This window comes from Embiotoca jacksoni, unplaced genomic scaffold (genome assembly GCF_022577435.1).
Source record: "Embiotoca jacksoni isolate LCO1_2020_lvr unplaced genomic scaffold, fEmbJac1.0.p SCAF_16, whole genome shotgun sequence".
NCBI lineage: Eukaryota > Metazoa > Chordata > Actinopteri > Embiotocidae > Embiotoca > Embiotoca jacksoni.
Window position 1 is genome coordinate 6556617 of NW_027185296.1, and position 21758 is coordinate 6578374.

At 42.6% G+C, this 21758-nt stretch overlaps 1 protein-coding gene across 1 annotated transcript in view; it reads left to right on the forward strand.

The window, feature by feature from the left end:
* Positions 1-21643, forward strand: part of insrb (insulin receptor b) — an 83593-nt gene extending 61950 nt beyond the window's left edge. Inside the window, exons 5-23 of the mRNA XM_069150532.1 lie at positions 874-1013; positions 1177-1321; positions 1462-1676; positions 2139-2265; positions 2570-2820; positions 3341-3508; positions 3626-3824; positions 5602-5731; positions 6281-6434; positions 6643-6791; positions 8554-8710; positions 8993-9089; positions 9696-9763; positions 9906-10135; positions 11387-11497; positions 11707-11869; positions 11990-12119; positions 12222-12356; positions 13385-21643. Of these exons, the coding sequence (XP_069006633.1) occupies positions 874-1013; positions 1177-1321; positions 1462-1676; positions 2139-2265; positions 2570-2820; positions 3341-3508; positions 3626-3824; positions 5602-5731; positions 6281-6434; positions 6643-6791; positions 8554-8710; positions 8993-9089; positions 9696-9763; positions 9906-10135; positions 11387-11497; positions 11707-11869; positions 11990-12119; positions 12222-12356; positions 13385-13739 (3124 nt within the window). The 3' untranslated portion in view covers positions 13740-21643. The remainder of the gene's footprint in view (positions 1-873; positions 1014-1176; positions 1322-1461; positions 1677-2138; positions 2266-2569; positions 2821-3340; positions 3509-3625; positions 3825-5601; positions 5732-6280; positions 6435-6642; positions 6792-8553; positions 8711-8992; positions 9090-9695; positions 9764-9905; positions 10136-11386; positions 11498-11706; positions 11870-11989; positions 12120-12221; positions 12357-13384) is intronic.
* Positions 21644-21758: the final 115 nt, after the last annotated feature.

Here is a 21758-nt window from a genome sequence, read left to right on the forward strand (position 1 = left end):
CTGTGATCGGTGCGTGTTGCGTGCAAGACAGAAGGAACTGAGGCAAAGGATGAGAAAGATCTCTCCTCTACCTCCGCGTGCTCATAAAAATCAAGGAGGTGCAGATGTGGATGAGAGATTGTGTAATCTAATTTTACTCCAAAAAGCCTCTGGATTTATTATGGGCTTTATCAAGTTAATTGAGAGAATTATGCAGATTCACCTTCAAATACATCAGCTCAATCAGTGAATTGATTGTTTTTAATTTGAAATGATCTGTTTAACAAACTGTAACATGTGCTCTTGTTGATTTCATTTTTTTTTGTGACTTTAAAGCCCAAATGTTCTTCAGCTTGCTGCCATTTCTTTTATTAGAAAATCTTTATCTGACTTTTAGCGAAGCCAATAAAAGATGTTTTTAATTAGCATATTTATTGCATTTGATTTATATCAAAAACAACAGAACAAAAACTACAACAAAAGACAAGAACGAGCAGATCAAACTCAAATATGAAGGCAGATAGCTGTCAACATAGAAAAATCTGAAATATTTCTCTGTTAAATTCCAATAAACAGATTCTGCCTTGTGGTTTGAAATTGCCATGTCATCCCCGGTCCCAACCCACACCACATCACTACGTCACTAAGCATCCCTGCCTCATACCATTCAATCCTGCTCCATTCCAGCTCTGATAACTGAACGCACAAACATTCCTGGTATTTTTTTATTTTCCTCCCAGTTTGTTTGCTCTCACTGAAGGCACATGTCCATGATGTCTTCAAGAGTCCACACACTTAGCTTGGAAATGACTGTGACATCTGCTGGTAGTTCTTATAAACATTTAGACACACACTCTTCTCATTGATGAGGATGTCTATCTAATCTCTGTGCAGGTTGACGTGTTCGCCGTGTGCAGGCCTGTGTCCCAAACTGTGTATGGGAAACAAGACCATTGACTCTGTAACTTCAGCCCAGGCTTTTAGAGGGTGCACTGTTCTCCACGGCAACATGATCATCAAGATTCGAGGAGGAAGTGAGTACTAGGACACCTCACCTCCCTCCAGCTTGGCCTCTTGTAGAGGCTCTAGCTCTCTGTCTCTGTTTCTTCCTTCTTCCATCACTTAGCTTGTTTTCCAACTTCTTGTGTCTCTGTCACCTAGTGGCTCGTGTATGACCAACTCTCTTTGTCCTTGCAGATAACATAGCAGCTGAGTTGGAGGCTAGTTTGGGCCAGATTGAAGAGATCACCGGTTACCTGACTGTTCGCAGAGCTTACGCCCTCGTCTCCCTCTCCTTTCTCCGGAAACTACGCGTCATCAGGGGGGAGCATCTCGAGGGAGAGTAAGTCTCCTCTCCTCTCCTCTCCTCTCCTCTCCTCTCCTCTCCTCTCCTCTCCTCTCCTCTCCTGTCCTGTCCTGTCCTGTCCTGTCCTGTCCTGTCCATCATAATTAATTAATTTGTCTTCCCTCTGTCTCTCTCAGTGCTTTTGCCTTCTACGCGCTGGATAACCAGAACCTCCGTGAGCTGTGGGATTGGTCCAAACACAACCTGACGATCCTGCACGGTCGCATGTTCTTCCACTACAACTCTAAACTTTGCATGTCCGAAATCAGGAAGATGGAAGAGGTAACGGGAACCAAGAAGCGCAACCAAAAGAATGACATCGCTGTACGAACCAACGGGGATCAAGCCTCCTGTAAGATAACCACACTGCTTATGTTTTGGGGATTTATGATGATTTTTACCACATTACTGAAATTTATTTTATAATGTTTTGTTTATTTTAGTTCTAGATCTTTTTTTGTGCTTGCAGTACAGTACTACAGATGAAGAGAGGATGTTTTTCCTCCAATAAAAATACTGAAAATACACAACCTAAAGCCTATAGAAAAACATGAAAGGAATATTTTGTTGCAGGGTTTTTTGCTGTATTTTTAATACAGGGTGTTTCATGTGTCAGGCATCTGTATATTGATTTGAGTTTACTCATTTTAATGTAGGTTTAACTCACATTGCTACAATTTTTCAGAAAAATATAGGTATCACATTGGACTTATTTAACATCGACAGAAACTCAACATTAAAGGACTCATTGCATTCAGGGGGAAAAAAAGCTCTACGTGAGGACAAGCTGAGTATTGTCTGTTTTGTCCCGTAGGTGAGACGAAGCTGCTGAAATTCAATGTGATCAAGACCACGTCGAATATGATTATGCTGAAGTGGGAACCTTTTTGGCCGTTAGACTTCAGAGACCTGCTGGGATTTATGGTTCTCTACAAAGAGGCGTAAGTAAATTATGCATTTATTTCTGTAGCATAGCACAAAACATACCAAAGTGGAATACAAAATAAAATTAGAGAAGTTAATCATAGTAAGCAGTGATAGACCAGGCTTGATCTGCCTTAGATGTTATAGATATTGAAAACAGCTGTCAGCTCATCAGGAGTTGTATTTTATTTGTTCTAATGATCACTTGTTGCTTTGCCTCTCGGAGCTAAACGAGCTCCATTAGATACCTCTATCTGCCTCTAGTTCATTTGTACGTGTTGATTTTTTTTTCCCTCATCCCTGTTTCTCCATCTGCTGCAGGCCTTATAAGAACGTGACAGAGTTTGACGGACAGGATGCCTGCGGCTCTAACAGCTGGGCGATCGCCGACGTTGATCCGCCGTCTCGCTCCACGGATGGGAAGAAGGCGGATGATCCGGGGCACCTGATCCGACCGCTGAAGCCCTGGACCCAGTACGCCATCATGGTCAAGACCCAGCTGTCTGCGTCGGATGAGCACCAGGTTCACGGAGCCAAGAGCGAGATCATCTACGTCCGTACCAACGCCTCCAGTGAGTCACACCACACCGATTTTATACTTGTACTTATAGAAAATATGACTACAGTTGAAGGATGAAGACATTAGATACAGAATCACAATTTTGGACTAATGACTGGCTTTAGTGTTTCTTACCAAACCACATTGTGTTGTTGTTGACCCATAAGACGTGCATTTCCTTAAGTCCCAAATCATTTGTTTCAAACCCTTCATTGTTTACCTCTATGTTTGCTTCGTTGCGGTCTTCTTTCTCTTGACAGCTTCCTTGTTTATCACCATGTTTCTTGGCTTGTCAAACAGTGAACAGTGTCACTTGATCAGTTTATTTGATTTTAAATAATGTTTTGGGTGAGACTTTCTGTAAGTGTTCATTGGTTGTGCTTATTCATTGGGCCCTGTGCTAAACCAAAGCAAAGAATATGAACTTACATGTTTTTGGGCCCCCTGTGTTGGTACCTGATGGTTCTCGTAGGACTGAAGTCACTCTGAGCCCAATGATTTTTTTCTCACTGTCTTCCTCTGTCCCTCCTCAGAGCCCTCTGTGCCTCTGGACCCAATCTCTTCCTCCAACTCCTCCTCTCAGATCATCCTCAAGTGGAAGCCTCCCACCAGTCCCAATGGCAACATCACCCACTACCGGGTCATCTGTCGTAAGCAGCCGGAGGACAGCGACCTCTACAAGTACGACTACTGCCTACAAGGTTAGTATCTACAGGTCACCCCTGTTTGAGTTTGTCCAGATGAGTGTTCACAAACACGAGCTGCTTTCTTCACAATTGCTCATCTCGCTTTCCCTCATGCTGCTTTCTGCTGTCCAGGAATGAAGCTGCCGTCTCGCACCCCGACCCACCTGGACAGCGAGGATGAGCAGAAGTGGAACCACACAGACGAGCCCACGTCAGGAGGAAGGTGCTGCGCCTGCCCCAAGACAGACAACCAGCTGAAGAAGGAGCAGGAGGAGATCGAGTACCGCAAGACCTTCGAAAACTACCTCCACAACGAAATCTTCGAGATCAGGTACATGTCCGGGGTTGGATTAAAACTGTGACTTACCGATAAATGACCAACATATTTGAAGGTTATTTATAGGTGGACAGGCACTTGTGTTTCAGAGTATTGTTTTAGGACAATATGAATACATTTTGATAAATATTTTGATGTCAATGAATTTATTATTGTAGCTGTGAAATTTTCATTGAGCTTGGTGGTGATCTAAATCACTCAAAACTCAAAAGTTCTTTAAGAAACTACAAGATTTCCGTCAAGTTGTGCTGCTGTTGTTTGACAGTTTCACTCTGGGTCCCAGCAATATAAGAAACAGCATATATGTTTTAATTCCAAGCATGTTTTCACCAGGATTGCTTAAAATTATGACACCTCATCACCACCACAAAATAAACCTTTTAATTGATTTCATCCAGATTAAAAGCGGCCGCAGTAGCTGATTTATAATCTTCTGAACATCCTTGTTAACAGCGCAGCCTTTTAAACAGGCACAGGCCAATTTCATGTTATTTTTGTTTTAGAATTTACCTACAAATTAAATGTATTTATGCTTGGTCAAAAAGCTTGTGTTCATTCAAAATGACACCAAGAAAAAGAGGAGTTTCTAGTTATGTTTGTTAGTGTTGTGACCAGGGAGCCCTGCAATCCAGCTAAACCAGATCAGTCCTCTTTGTCCCAGCCAACTTAATGTGTCTCAAAAAGACTCTGTGCCAACTTGGTCTCCTCCATCTGTGTGTGTGTGTGTGTGTGTGGGGGGGGGGGTTACGGAGACCCTTGTTTTTGTACTGGGCACCACTATGGGGGGGCTGAAGGTGGGAGGTGCTGAGTGTCTGGGCTCCGGTGCCCCTACCTTCTCCCCTGACACACACACACACACACACACACACACACACACACACACACACACACACACACACACACACACACAGTCTCTCTCCGCTTCCCCAGGGGAGTGATTACTGTGCCCATTATCATTCATGCCAGTCAGGGGTGCAGTCATGCAGACTGCCGTTTGGACACACACAAACACTCCATCTCACACACACCTCTGCTGCATTTTGAACCCATCCTGCTCAATCGGCCAAGGTCAGCTCCGTGCTCCATGGACAAACAACTCCTCGTGCTTTCTTATTCCATCACGCCAAGGAACACACAAGCTTAGAATTTTTCTTCTACCTGAGTAAGTATCGCTTCAGCACGAACTCAGTCCTGCACTTCACATTACAGTGAAGGAGAGGCATCACTGCAGCAGCTCAGGGTAATGTGCTCTGCTCAAGGACACTTAATGGTATTAATTTTTGAAGGAAGGAAGACATTTTTTTTTTTTTTTTTTACCAAATTCTTCCTCTGTGATTCAATCTGTCTTCACCCAAAGGTGCACTTCAGGTCTTCTGTATCTTAATTTAGTTTGAGCTCATGGCCTTTGTGGTTAGCCCACACTCATCCACACTGAGGGCTCACTGGCTCCACCCAGTGGTGAGGGTCTGTAGCTCCTCCAGCAGGACACTGAGGAGATATTTGTGGAAAAATGTCATGCAGACCAGCTTGTCACACACTTTAAAGGTTAGTGTGAGCACAGGTTGACGCTGACCTCCTCATCTGCAAGTGTTTAATGCACTTTAAATGCTTTTGACCTTCTCCGCAGGTCTTCCATCGCACCGCCATGATTGGATAACATGAACATGAAATTAACTTTTTCAGCCTGTTGATAATTTATCCTGATTTAACCTGAGTCACTACAAATATCCTAACTTTTCTTTTGCTCACTACTTCACCTCTGTTTCTCCAGACCATCCCGTCGGCGACGCTCTGTCGGAGTTGCCAACGCCACCATGCCCCCTCTCTTCCTCACCACCATCCCCAGTCTGGCATTCGGCTCCACCACAGCCACCCCTGACAAGGACCAAGAGGGATCCAAGGTCTCAAAAACTTTGATCATGGTTCTCATACAGACAATTTTTCTGTCATTCTTGTGTTGAAGTAGCTGCTGTTCATGATTACTGTTAAGTTTTCCATCGCATTTGTTACAGAGAGAAGCCTGTGAAATAAGAAAATAGAAAACATATACCCTTTAAAAGCAAAGTCTGACAAAGGGAAAAGTCCTTTAAAAATAACTTTATTCATTCATAAATATCTTCTAACTCTGATTTTCTCTATGGCATTGAATTTAAGTTAAATATGTTAGTCCCCAATTAACATACTGTTTCTTTCTTTGGGCACGTAACGTATCTTTGTTTCTGTCTCTAATCACCACCTGAAAGAAAACAAAGGAAGAGCATCCTCCTATTCAGTTCAGCCACACGAAGATGATGTACTCCATGAAACATTGTGGATTTTAGGCGTAAAAATAAATCTAAACTTACTTCTTTTTTTTTAACATAACTGCAGTGTGACAGGAACTGTTTTCTCCAAGTTTATATTCAGTTTGACTGGGACTAAATTACTGATGCTGTTGTTTTTCTGCTCAGGTGGAGCTGAAGGTGTTCGCGAAGGAGTCGACAGTCATCTCCAACCTGCACCACTTCACCAGTTATAAGATAGAGATCATCGCCTGCAACCATCCGACGGACCTCAAACGCTGCAGCATGGCTACTTATGTCAGTGCCCGAACAATGCCAGAGGGTAAGAACAGATACACACTTAGATATAAGCTGCATTCACACACATATGCAGATTTCCCTATACATTTAGCATTATCAAAATGAGGCCACAGGTGCCTGCATTTCACAGTCACACCAGAGCAGCACTAAATATCAGGTTCTTGTCGTCAGAGGCTCCTCTAAGTCCTTCTCATTGTACATGTGTTTTTCTTTTTGTCTGGTGCCACCAGAAAAAGCAGACGTCATCCCAGGCCCTGTGACCCATGAGATCGTGACGGCCGAGCCGCCGTATGTGTTGATAAAGTGGAACGCACCCCGCTCTCCTAACGGCCTCATCATCCTGTACGAGGTCTTCTACAGGAAGGTTGGAGACACAGAGGTCAGTATCAATTTTTGAACAACTTTTAGGGAGGTAGGGCACATTAAAACATGAGGGGAAGGAGGGATTGGGGTTCTTCTTTTTTCCACTAAAACTAAATTGTGGGCACAGAGGTGATGGAGGGAGAGAACCAGCAGAAATGATCTTGATGTTCTCTGTAGGAGGTAAAAACAGGGTTTAAGATGGGTGCAGAAGAGAAGAGATGAAGGTGAGAAGAAATGAGAGAACAGGGAGTGATGTGGGTAGAATCCGGTGAGCGCAGGCAGGCAGGGAAGAGAAGCTTTGCTGTACACATTCAATGTCTGTCTGTTCCTTATATGGAAAGAGGAACAAAGGAAATATTTGTGTACAACTTCCCAATGTGTGTTGACTTTTTTCTGCTGGGCCTGTTTGCATATTAATATTTCATAGCGTTTGTATGCATAAGTGCCTGTCTGTGACAGCGTGTGTGTGTGTGTGTGTGTGTGTGTGTGTGTGTGTGTGTGTGTGTGTGTGTGTGTGTGTGTTTAAAGTGTTGTTGTTGTTGTTGTTTACTTGCTGGAAATGTGTGAATTTGTCTCTCATTGCTATTCATCGCTGCACTGCCTGACCCTAGGAGCCAGTAGCAGCTCTGTTACCATAGTGACAGCGGCAGGAAGGAAGACTAGAATGCAGTGGCAGGGATGGACTCGCATCTCAGAAGACATCTCGGCGGCACAGCGCTGCTCTGAAAGCAAACCGCTCGCTAACACCCTGCAGCCCAAACAAACCAATCTGGATTCATTTAGAATGATGTTAGGAGCATGTCGGAGGTTTAAATGAATTATTTGGTTTGTTGCAGCGTGGTGACATTTAGCAAAACTCAGCAGTCATGCCTGATTTTCAACATGCAGATATCTTACTGACTGTTTAATGGCCTTCCTGCCAAAAGTTCATTCCACGTATATTTTGTAATCTCAACTGTCAAAAATTATTTCTTTATTTACTCGTGTGCTCTAAGTGATTAAAGTTTGACCAAACTGCTATTTCTTATTTGGATTCAAATAAGTTTGTGCCAATAGACTAACATTCAAAGTTCTTATTGGATTCAACCCAACATTATTAATTTGAATGAGTTCAGTATTCTGAGGTAGTTGTGAAGGAAGACTTCCCAGCATGCACCAGGCTAACAGATTTACGGATATGAGTCTTATTCTGTGGGTATTGTTTACCATCGGTAATTTATTTGAAATTGTTTGACACACTTCTGCTGTTCTTATATATTTTTATGAAGGGTGAACCCAGTTAAACAATTCATTATTTGTGCTCTGCAGTGTGTGTGTTTGTCGTGGAGTGACTCAGGTTCATTGAGTTTCCATCAGTTTCACATTAGGCAAAAGGCCCGACTCTCCTTCCTGTCCTCAGTCACTGATTCTCAAATAGCAAAGCGGGGCAAAACTACAACTTTACATTTTCACATTTCCAAAAGGAAATGATCAGTTAGAATCTAAACATTTAAACTTAACTAAATACATCTATTACTCTGATTCAACTTCATATTTTAGTAAGTAATAATCCATTATTAAGTTGCTTTAAAGGGTGATTTTTCTTGAGTGTGCCGTTGTCAGTGTAATTCTGGGTGTTTACTCAGTTTAGTAGTCAATCTCTCTTTAGTAAAGATTTGTTTTGTTATTTTGGCGAACCAACCTTTAAAATAGCCTTTGTTGACTAACACGCATTGTTTTTCTAGTTAAATTTCCAGTGATTACTCATGCTCAACTTTTTTTTGTCTTTCTTTCTCCAGGTTCACACAGCTTGTGTGTCATGGCCGGCCTACCTCAAGTCAAATGGCACGAAGCTGTCGCTCGTGCAACCTGGAAACTACAGTGTGAGGGTCCGGGCCACGTCCTTGGCGGGAAATGGCTCTTTTACAGAAACCACTTACTTCTTCATGCCCAACCGTAAGTCTGGAGGCTACTCGTCTCATATTACTCAACTCACATGTATGAGGGTCTTTTATAATTCTGGGTCATGTGAGAGTTTATAAACTGCTTCTACGTTGTTGTTGTTGTTGTTGGTGGTGACTCTGTGCTGGTTAGAGCACCAGGTCAAAAAAGTAATTCATTCAAAACTGTGCATAAAAGATTTTTAATAACCAAGGCCTATTTTCAGGACTTGTACACTCCTCATTTTTCCGCAGTTCTCAAGTGAATTGACCAATGACGACTTGTTCTTTTTTGCAGCTGATCCAGGTTTGATTTGGATTGTGATCGGTCCAGTCATCTGCTTCATCCTGCTGCTGTTTGTGGGAGGAGGAGTCTTTGTGATCTCCAAGAAGAGGTGAGTGATCCATCCATTATCTATGCCTGCTTTATCTCTGGATAAGGCTGGAGTCTCACTTTGGGCGAATGCCCGGTACAACCAGGTCGCCAGTCCATCACAGGCCAACACACAGAGACAGACGAAACCAAAGCCCATTCACGCTCTCATTCACACCTAAGGGACAAACATTTGTAAAATCACCAATTAACTTGAGATGCATGTTTTTGGATGGTGGGAGTTAAGCCGGAGTACCCAGAGAGAACCCACGCAGGCACAGGGAGAGCATGCAAACACAGAAAGGCCCAGAATATAACCCGGAACCTTTTCACTGTGAGGCGACAATGTGAACCACTGCACCACTGTGCTGCCCCGGATTGATCCACCCTGCTGAATACACACACCAGATAACATCAAAGAGAGGGCACAGTGTTTATTTAGTTATAAATCCAGTATGAGAGTTGAAGTAGAAGGTGTTAAATTTGAATTACTTCGTGCCCAGAATTTTTCAGGATTACGTGACAGGACAAACAAATAAAAGAGATTCTGTTGGAAGCAGGAAGGTCAGGATATGCTGGAGAACGTTCCCAACTTTTCAGTGTCTCTGATACTTTTTTTTGGTTACAGGCAAACTGAGGGCCCGTTAGGAGATCTCATCACCTCACCGAACCCTGAGTATTTCAGCGCCAACGACAGTAAGAAGAATATCATAACACTGTCCTTCAGATTAGGACAGATTTATCTGTTTCTGCATATACTTTGGATTTTGGGGTGATACATAGTGAATTGTAAATGGATCCCTTAATCAAAATGGCGATCTGCATCTGTTTTGCGTAGTGTATGTTCCCGACGAGTGGGAGGTGCCCCGGGAGAAGATCGCGCTGCTCAGAGAGCTGGGGCAGGGCTCCTTCGGCATGGTGTACGAGGGCAACGCCAAGGACATCGTCAAAGGAGACCCGGAGACGCACGTAGCTGTCAAGACGGTCAACGAGTCGGCCAGCCTGCGAGAGAGGATCGAGTTCCTGAATGAGGCCTCCGTCATGAAGGCCTTCAGCTGTCACCACGTGGTACGACAAGCTTTCTAATCTGTTTTTCTCATGTAGCTTCAGCGCAAACTGAACGGACACGGGAACGGCTATGTGTGCTCTTGTGAATGACAGTATATTACAGCTTTCCGTCATGGTGTTCAAACCAGCATGAACATGTATGACTCACAGCATCATGACTCGCTTGTTGTGTTGACGCTGCCATATTGACACAGTTTGACTCCAAAAAACAAATGTTCACACTTTGTAAGCCATTGTGCCTGCCATTACTGTTTTATTACACAGCCTACTAAGCAGCAATTAAAATGCCATATGTTGTGCTGTCAGCTGTAAAAATCACATTGATGTGTGAGAGAGAATTTTAATATTTACTTAACTGAAGAGACAATTCACATAGAAGCGACAATTTATTACCGTGGTACTTTTTCTGCCTGCCTGGTAAACAGCAGTAACACTTTCTCTCGCACATCTGGACATGAAATATTGAAAAGCATCTATACTTTGTAGACTTCAAAGGTGTCACTGGCTACAGAACTGTCTTGTAAATGAGATGCACAACAATGTGTGAGGTGTATATTCAGTGTAATATTCAAGTATTTGCATAGTGACAGTGTCCTTTTGATGTGTAGATCTGTGTATCGGCACATTAAACTTGAAATGTAATTTTACAAACTTTCAGGTTTAAATCACCATTTTGGCGATGAACAGTTTGAAAATTTTAGTCCTTTTGATACATATGGTCCCGGCTATTTTTACATTTTAAAATAACTAGTGCAGTGGCCGTTGTAAGTTGCCTGTTTGGCAGTGCAATTGCCTGGCTTGTGGTATTGCTGTGAAGCTTTCCTGCTGCGTACATAGGTCAAAAAGGGCTCGACTACGTCCGCTGCGATGCTCTCTGGTACTGCGGCTCCGCAACGTGACACCGCCCACGCTGCGGCACATGGCGCTGGTCACCTGCTTATTAAAGTTTACTAATATTTGACGTGTTGTGCGTCCAAATCGAGCCAAATTTGACAATGAACATCCTCGGGTCCCCAGCAATACAAAGTTTGAAGCAGATGGGATGAATGTTGTCTAGATATGGGAGGGACAAATATACATACAGAGAGAGATTCTTTGCATTATAGTATAGATTTCAAAATCATATTCAAAGTTTGGCGACAAAACTTTTACTAGATTTGAACAACCTATTTGAACAAAATGAATTTGTATATATTCATTTGTTTGTGGTCCACTTGTGCGTGACCATGTGCATGTTTTGTTTGTTTGCAGGTACGTCTGTTAGGTGTCGTGTCCAAAGGTCAGCCCACCCTGGTAGTGATGGAGCTGATGACCCACGGTGACCTGAAGAGCTACCTGAGGAGTCTCAGGCCGGACTCTGAGGTTTGTGCTTCTGTTTCAGTTTCTTTTATTTCCAATACAATTTACAGTATGTTGTTCAATAATGGAAATAAAATCCAGTTACTTCCGAAAGCTTGTCTCCTCAGAACTGACCTGAGTGGATGATTCCACCTAACAGAGCTTTACTTGTGATATTTCTGCTCATCATTGACAAACTGTGTAACTTCTTATTGTCTGTGTGTGTATCATAGAACAACCCGTCGGGCTGTCCGCCACCTACCCTGAAGGACATGCTCCAGATGGCTGCAGAAATTGCAGACGGCATGGCCTACCTCAACGCCAAGAAGTTTGTCCACAGAGACCTGGCAGCCAGAAACTGCATGGTGGCAGAGGACTTCACCGTCAAGATCGGAGGTACCGGAGCTTGAGCTTGTTTTCTGTTTACTGTGTTGTTCATATTGCATTTCTAACTTGCGTCAGTCAGTTGTGAGTTTTGTTTTTTGCTAACAGTACATCTTTGTTTCTTCCTCACAGACTTCGGTATGACCCGAGACATCTATGAGACCGACTACTACCGTAAAGGAGGCAAGGGGCTGCTTCCTGTCAGATGGATGGCTCCGGAGTCTCTGAAGGACGGAGTCTTCACTGCCCACTCTGACTGCTGGTCAGTCCTACCTCACCGGTTCTGACGCAGTCTTCTAAATCCTCGTTACATTCCCGGAGCATTTGATCACAGTTGCTTGTGTGTGTGTGTGTGTGTGCGCAGGTCTTTCGGCGTTGTGCTGTGGGAGATCAGTACACTAGCAGAGCAGCCTTACCAGGGTTTATCTAATGAGCAGGTTCTGAAGTTCGTGATGGACGGAGGATACCTGGACCGGCCAGACAACTGCCCTGAGAGGATGTGAGTAACTACAAACTCCTTTAACATGAAGTTATCCTGGCTGGAAGATACCCAACTGATAACTTAAATGTTTTTTGTTTAATTTTTGTCTGGAACACTACTATAATTCTGATTCAACTTTACATGTACGTATCTGTACTATTTCACATTTTAAACATGTTGCATCAGATTATTAAAGTATATTACAGGGTCAAAGAGTCATTGGAAATGGTTGCCTGCTTCCTACAATGCCTTGAAGTTAGCTGTGTGTTTATGTGATGCTGAATTAGTACAAAACTTTTCTACAATCGCTAACTACTTTTTACTTTTATGGTTCGTAAAAAGGTACACATGTTGTCTCATGAACGCTCCTTTTGTGTTTTTATAAATGTGTGAAAATTTTGCTTTCATTGAATCTTCTGTCTTTTTTTTAAGTGACATCTGTGGCTGCATTCTGAATGACGTACTTCCCTGAGTACACTTGCATATAATACTCTTACATGACATTACACTGACTTGTGTTTTACTTCAATTTCGACAGGGCAGTGTTCACTCAAATCATAAACTTCCATTCTGCACTTACCACAAATAACCTAACAAAATCATTTAAATACATTACCTCCCAACATGTCTGCCCGATTTCATTATTTTACCCACAAATGAACATGAACACTCATGTCTTCTGTCCAACAGCAGCATGATGATACTGAGTGGAAAAATAAACACTTTTTTTTGCTGTGTTCAGCAACAGCTGCAGCTTGAAAATACTGCTACGTCGCTAACATGGTGACTGTTGAGTGTGGAAAGAGTCCATCATTTCATACTCAACTTTTGGACCGTTTTGAGTTCACCATCAGGCTACTTATAGTGCACTGCATATTTCCGTACTTGACAGTTTTAACGCACTTATGCACTCAAAATAGTGAGTGTTAGTATGCCATTTGAAACACAGCATGTGTCCTTGGTTTTTGGACATTGTCCTACTTCCATGTGGCCTTTTTGTCAAACTTTTCTAAGCTTTGCGTCCCTTTCCTCATCCCCCTTCCCAGGCATAACCTGATGCAGATGTGCTGGCAGTACAATCCCAAGATGCGACCGATGTTCCACGAGATCATCGAGATGCTGCGGGAGGACCTGCACCCTTCTTTCCAGGAGGTCTCCTTCTTCCACAGCGAGGAGAACAAAGTCCCTGAGACGGAGGAGTTTGACCTGGACCTGGACAACATGGAGAGCATCCCCCTGGACCCGTCGTCATACTCCCAGAGAGAGGAGAGCTTAGGAAGGGACAGCGGGCCCTCGGTGGCCCTGAGGGGGAACTATGAGGAGCATGTCCCCTACACACACATGAACGGTGGCAAGAAAAACGGAAGAATCTTATCATTGCCCAGATCCAGCCCTTCCTAACATTTCCTGTTCCCTAAAAGAACTCATTTAACCTCTCACCCTCTCTCTTTTCCCATCCCTCTCTCTTCCAGTCCATTTTTCTGTATCCTTCTTGTTCCTTCATCATTTTTTAATGATTTTCTTATTCTTGGAGAAGCCCTTCGTAAAAGACACAGATCTCAGGACTTTTTATTTTCTTCCTCACGGCTGCCGAGCACAGGCAAGCAAGGGATGCTAACATGGTATAACACTTTTTTTTTTTTTTTTAAACTCGCTCCACAGCACATCGGACTTTATATTACCAGGATACCTATCTGTTGTTTTTCACTATTGCCACGTTTCCAGGACTCCTTGAGATGGAAACAGAGGAAAAAACAAACAAAAACAACTGTGAACACAACAAACCTTAGACAACCAAGAAGGCTGCTCACGCTCAACCTCCTCAAGACTCGTCCCTCCTTCTCTCCCCACCAATCTGTAGTTTCTGTTTTGTTTTTTCTCTCCAAGTGAAATCTTTTTACTCAGATAGTGGCCTTTTTATATGTGGCCTATAAACAAAGAAAAGTGTCTATCAGCGCTTAAACTAATTTCCTTTTTGAACAATGACTTAAATCAGTGGGATGAACTCGCAAAAGACTTGATCCTAGAACAAACATCGATTCCTAGAGGAATGTTTTTCTTTTGTTGTTGTTGTTGTTGTTGTTATTATTTTTATTTTTTTGGTTCTGCAGAATTCCAAACTACACACAGATTCATCGGGTGTTTGGTGAATAGTTTTAATTTATTTGCTTTATACTTCTTTTCTCTTCTTTCTCATTTTATTTCTGTGTCCTCACTATATGGCTGAAGGATATTTAAACAGTTAAGAATTGGACAAAAGAGTTCCTCAGACTGACCAATAGCTGCTGCTTTGATATATTTTAGTGGGTATAGAAATATATAAATATATATAATATATATAGTATATATGGAATATTGGTGTTTCTCGACCAATATTTTATATATAATATATGACATTGATGTTTTTGTAAATAGTTCATATTTGTAATATTTTTCATCAGAAGCTTTGCTAGTATTTTGTTTTGTCAGGTTTTTCTTTCTGGGTTTTATAATTTTCTTATTTTTATAGCCCCAGAAATCACACTAATCTACCATCAGTGCTCTCTGTGTCTTAGGCCTCCAGCCTCCCTCGAGTACTCGCTCCGTCTGGATGGGGAAGGTGAAAAGCCCCCGAAATATTGTAAACTCACTGCATCTTTTTTTTTTTTTTTTTTTTTTTTTAATTATATATAAACCTTGTTCCCTCTGAGAGCGGTCAATATTTGGAGGCAACTTCACTACAGCTATGAAAAAAAAACTGAATAACCAAAAAAAGCTTTATAAACGGGGAATGAGGTCTTTCTAGGTCAAAGTGCACCTGATGTGCGTTTGGTCTCCGTGTCGGCCGTCTTTCTCTGGTCAGATCACGCTGGAGTCGAGGTGTTTTGTTGTATATCTCTCGTGTGATTTTGTTTGTGCTGGTTTGTCGACGAGGTTAGAGAGTGTGTCGCTTGTGTTAGCTTAAACGACCGTGGCTTTTCAGTTGTGTCTTGGATCAGAGCCGGGCGTGAATTAGCACCAGCTCCCAGGCGAAGGCAGGTGAGGTGGGTGATGATCTTTGTCTTTTCAGGACCTCGGCGTTGAATGGAAGGATTTACCAAATCCACGTGTTACGCCCCCACCCCCTCTCCCTCTCCCCTCCTCCCCCTCTCATTGTCGCTCCGTTAGGTCTGCTCTGCACCACACGCACCTCCTGCACTCTCTCCCTCCTCGGTCCTTCCTGAGGCTTCCCGTTGACTGCTGAACTCGCTGCTCCGAATCAGCCTGGTGGAAATTTCCACGTTTTGTGGTCGAGGGCTGGAGAGAAATACGGAAAGTTCCAGCTGTATTTAGCAGGTAAAGGGGAGAGGGTGGCAGTCTCATGTCTGCCTGTCTCTCTTCGTCTTTCAGTGTGTCTGAGTGAGAAGGAGGAGGGGCTGGGAATTGATTGTTAATCCTATTATTATCTCTGCTATCACATGCAGTCAAGCAGTCAGGACACAGTGCGCAGCAGCTATTTCACTCAGGTCTGACATTCCTGGATTTAGTTGGTACTCCTCGTTCCCTCATCCTCCTGTTTTGCCTGCCTGCCTGCTGGCAGAGCTGATGCTCATCACCGCACCCCATCAGACTCAGAACACACGCATGAAAGACTTTATTATGTTTCCTTCACAATAACTGAGATACAGCGGCACACAGATTTTACTCAACATTCACTCGAAGAGAAAGTATATTTTTTTTTTCCTGATTTTCAAACGTCAATCAAAAACATTCCTGTCAGCTGTTCCCCTTCTCAAACAAAAGTTAGGTGTCGTCATTGCTGACCCCTCATTATGTCTCTTAAGATCATCAGGTCACTATGACATTCATTCAGAGCCCAAAGGCATCAGAGTCAGCAAGCGCTCTTTAACCACGTCAGTCGGCACGGCGACAGTCAGCAGACCAGTAATACAAACATGTTTTTTTTTGGACACACAGACCCGTCTGGTTGCCAATCTAACTGAACAGCATTCAGTACTTATAGCATAGCCAAAGTGTTGGCAGCTTTCTGTCAACAACAAGAACCCATAGAATTGAGTCCGAGAAAGCAGAGAAGCTGCCTCCATATTTTACCAGTGCCTTCTCAAACCCAGAGCCACTTCCAGGCTAATTATATTGGCTAGTTTAATACACACACACACACACACACACACACACACACACACAACAGGCCTCAGTGCTCTCTCTGTATTTGCTCCCACATGACGGGAGAGGCAAAGAAATCAAAGCCGCGTCTACATTTGTGTTTGTAGGGTTACAAATACGTTCGTTGCTGCAACAAGTCGTCGTGTTTGGGGCAGTTTTTAGTGTTTTTGCTTTCTGTTGCCAGCATTAAGGTTTGGACATTAACGTTCACCCAGTGCTTTAGCGGCGACACTGGATTTGGCCAGAGTCTGTGCTGTTGGCACTCAGAGGCACCTGAGGTTACCACGTCGACTTGAGCGACTTATCCTGGAGGAGTTACAATCTTGGGCTTTTGTACTTTGTAAATAATCTGTGACATAGTTTGGAAAATAAAAGCAGAAAAAAAAGAAATATAAAAACAAAAAAATTAAAATCTGACACCTGTCAGTTGTGTGTACATGACAGAAAAACAGTGGACCTCAGCTGTGTCGCAGTTCCACACGATACGCTGAAACTGCTTTCTCTTTAGCAGTTCGTGTACTTTACAGCTTTTATTTTCCAGTTCAAAGACACTACAAACCCAAAACCCCGTCAGGATCAGTGTGTGGTCTGGAAGTGGGACACATCTCTCGTCTCCACCTCGACCTAGGTTGCTTATCTTGTGGTGGTGTTCACACGCATATGCAATTTTTAATTAAGATGGTGCCCATATCTTTGAAATACCAGATATTTATTTTATTATGATCATTGTCATTGTATAAGAAGAACACAGTTAGCTTTGTGGTCGAGCATTTTTAAGGTTTTTCGGAGAGCGGAGCGATTTATTAGCCTAGTTTGTTATTGTACAGGTGGAGCGGCTGGTGGTGAGCAGCCGGAGTGCTCGTTAGTTAGGTAGTTAGGTAGGTAGGTAGGTTAGTAAGTAATTGTCGTCGTCGTCTTTGTGTTTGGCCAGAGTCTACCTCAGTGCAAATGGAGGAATCAGTCTAAGGAGTCAAAATCATCCCTGTCACTCAGCTCAATATCATCATTTCAAACAATATCACTTTATCGCACATTACCAACACTGCTGATGAAATCCTTCCTCCTGTCGTGTATTAAACCTCCACATGCCTCCTTGTTTCCTCTATTCTCTCTTCTTCTTCATGGGGGAACCTCTGCATACTGTTTGGAGCACAGTAAATCAGATTTTGGCCCTTTTCTGTTTAAAAAGTTGTGACTTTGCAGCTCATTTTCAAACATTGGTGTAGAGTTTAGGAACCAGCTTCCTACATATACAAGTTTTATTCCTCTTCTTCATTTAGCACTTTTCAAATGTGGACTGTCAGGCTGTAAATTGGTTTCATGAACAGTCTTTTCTTTTGATTGTTACAACAGTTTATAAGATTTCTCTCAAGAGGATTCCCCCGGGCACTGGAAGAAGCAGCGTAGCTTTATTGTATGTATCCCCCTCCCTTCTCCAAACACACCAATCCTCCAGACTGTATGTACAATAGTAGCGCTCTACTGATATCTACGGATGTGACATAAGCATGAGTCAAAAACACACAAAAAACTGCATATCTGTGATCACCTACATGCAGCCAGGGCTAACCCAGCTCAGTCATGGACCTCGTGCTTTTTAAAATCCCATCCGGACTCTGTTGTAGTCTGGACTGAAGCCCTACTCTTCCTCTTCTTCAGTCTGTCAGTCTGTCTCTTTGTGGTCAAACCAGTCGCAGTTCAAATCCCACGTCTCCTCCAGTTGTCAGTTTGTCTGGTTCTCTGTTCTGATATTTTTTGGGGTTTTGTACGTGTAATTTTTTTTTTCTACTGTGAATATCAAGAGATGACCTTTATTTTCTGTCAATGCCATGGATTGGGTCTGTTGTGGCTGATCAGGACGCAGAGATCTGGGCTGGTTAAAAAGTTTTAAAGAGGAGGAGCTCCCCTCTGCCCCTCTGCAAAGGAGAAAAGCTAGACTGGGACAATCCTGTGTGCCATAAGAACTTTTAACTGACATGAAATCTAGATTGTAACTTTTTCGTCTCAGGGAGGCGGCCTGATGCTTTGTGGTCGGAGGATAAAGAGGATGAGGAGGAAGAAGAGCTACCTACTTACCTTTTATCTACTCTGACTGAAGCGCAAGTTCTCAGCATCCTTGCAAAAAAAAAAAGCGAAACGGAGATGATAAGGCCAAGGACAAGTTTTCAACAACAAAACCCCCTTTTCATGAATCAGACATGTTTCCTGCCCCTTTGACGATAATCAGGAATCCTCCTTGCTCTCTCTCAGATGTGATGTGGTCTGGACTGCCCCCTAGCGGCTGGACGGGAGTGTTGCAGGTCAGGAGTGGCAAAGCAAACAGGGCCCCGACCCACAGTGCCTTGCTCAGACTAACGGCCCGCCTGACCCCTCCCACCCAGCCCCTCTCCACCAATCACAGAAGAGGATTGTCCACCACAAAACAAGAAATGAATCATGTTTTGTTATGCATTCTGTTTCCTTTTGTTGTAACTGCAGTGAAAAGCAGAATACTGTAATTTGACTGATGATTTATACCAAAAAAAAAAAAATAACACCAACAACAAAGGTTGAACTTGCGTCTCTACTCTGCTAAACTCTGGCTTGCTTTGTGCATGGAAAATGAAACATCTGTACCAGCTTGATAATTTCATGCTTACAGATTTTTGCTTCTTTATCAGTAGATTGTGACAGCGACGCCCCAAAGCACATGCATCCCCCCCCCCCCCGACCCACCCGATTACCTAACAAGTGATTGCATTCCCGTTTGAAATGCACTCACTTGTTTCTCGACTTTGAACGGATGGATAAGCTCTTAACTGTAAATAGTAGCAGATCTTCCCCCCCGCCCCCGGAAAACGAAAGCACTTGATTTTAGGGAAGTTTAGTTTTGTTTTGTTGAACTCTGGTCGGACAGAGCATGCTCGTAACGCAGTGCAGGGTGAGAACAAAGCATTGTATGTATTATTGTTTTTGTTTTAAAGTAAAAAAGTATTACATTTTAGAGATGTTGATTTCTATTTTTTTTAGCCAAAGTAGGGAGGACAAATACCATTACTTTTTTCTGACTGTAAACTTTTACTACTCTTGTACATTATGAATTTAACATTGTTATCAATGTGTATATAACTTTTTTCTAAATTTAAAAAGATAATTTTTTTTTTTTTTTTTTTTTTAATGACACAACCCACTACACAGAAAAGAGCAGAGTCGAGTCTGTCAATGTATTTAACAGGTGCAGCATAACTCCAGTCTGGGGGCTTAACCCTGTGTAACAAGACAGAAACAGTATGTGGCCTGAAACCTTCTTTAGGTTTTTTTGATTTAATTTTAATTTAATTTAATTTAATTTTTTTTGCAACCAACCCGGCTCTTACATCCGATGCATGTTCTGAATGTTGGCCGACGAGGTCACACATTTGAACCACCCACCCAGTCACAGCAGCATGTCACCCACGCCTTCCTCGTGTCACGGATGCACCACCTCTCACACGTGTTTTTTGTATGAAACTGTTTCTGATGAGAAAATTAGAGTTTGCAAATGTGTTTTTTTTTTGTATGTGAAAAACTGGAAAAGACCACTGCACATCCTTTTGAAGAAGAGGAGGAAAACACGAATGACAAAATCCTGAATAAGCTAAAAAAAAAAAAAAAGAGAGAACATGTAACTGATGCTTTAACAAGCAAATCTCTTCAAGTTTAGACTGTAACGCTGGAGGTGTTAAAGGAATAGTGCAAATATTTTGGGGGAAATGCGAATTTGCCTTCTTGCTGAGAGTCAAAATAGAAGATTGGTGGTGAATATGAAGCTGTAGCCGGTAGCCAATTAGCTTCAGTTTAGCATAAAATTAAATAAAAAAACGTTGCTCTGGTTAACAGTCACAAAATCCACCTGCTAGCATGTCTGCAGCTCTCTAATTAATACGTTGTATTTTAGTTGTTTACTACGTACAAAACATATTTCCCTGAACATTTACTTACTGATTGGAGTAATTAGTCTGTCACTAAAAGGTGTTTTTGACATTTTTTTTGTGCAGATTAAACAAACCAGTTGTAACGTGTTAATTTGTGAGTTTTCCTGCTGCTTCGTTAAGGTAATTTTGTCACCTCTGGACAGAACCAGACTACCTGTCCCCCCCCCACCCCTCCCCGTCCTCGTGACTTTTGTCCTCAGCTAACTGTGTCTATGCTGTACTTTATATTTAAATGACAAACACGAGAGTCGGTCTCCGTCACCTGATCCAACCCTCCACCACAAAATAAACAAGCACACTTCCCAAAACATCAAACTATTCCTTGCGTAAAGATGAGACACCTCCCGCTCAGAATGAATTAAGTACTGTCTGTCAGTAGTGTGCTGATGAACTGTTCACACTTGTCACTGAGCGGGCGTTGTAGGCGCGGTGACAAATGTGAGGGACAGCTGCCTCTTCGTGACTTTGCTCGAGTCACCTGCCGGTCCAGTGGTCTGCTCCAGTTTACACACCTTCTATTTGTCTCTGTCCTGTTCTCTGTGCTGTGCATCGTTCAAATCAGTGGAGTCGAGTCTGTGTTGTCCTCGATTGAAGCCTTCGCCACGGCTTTGTTTTGTCTCTGAATGCTGCTCCTCCTCTTCCTCCTCTCCGTGTCTTCAAGTCTCTTCTCTCCTCGGTGCACATAGGTGGTCCCCAGAATGCTGTGTGTAGTCTTGCAGGATACCTCTTTATTAATGTCATTTTTATTGCAGATGAATATGCTGTTGTATTAATTTTTGGGATATGTTGTGTATACATTATGTTGAGACGTCGGTGCGTATGCAGACAGCAGGTGTATATGTGTGTATGTACAGTCCAGAACCCCCAAACCTGAAAAACCCACAGAGATCGCTTCATCCCTCACACTGGATCCAAATGTGCCATTATCTTTATGTATCACAAATATCAACATATTGAATACACACACACGCACACACACACACACACACACACACACACACAGAAATACATGCATATTGTACAGGATCAAAAATGTGCCATGACTAAATGAACGCTTGACAATTTATTTTTTCTATGTTTTCAAAGGAGAGCCAAGTAGTGACATGTAAAGAAAATGTTGCAATGATATGAAAATACAAATCTTGCTGTGTGTAAATTATTCAACAATTAACTGTTTATATTAAAATTATGAATAAAATTATTGGAGAATATGTGTCTTTGTGCAATTCTTAACTGTGGACTGAAGTAGGAAGCTTGAAAAGTGTAAATGATGCGGAATTCACAATTTCCACCAAATCACCTTTAATTTGTCAAATACACCCTC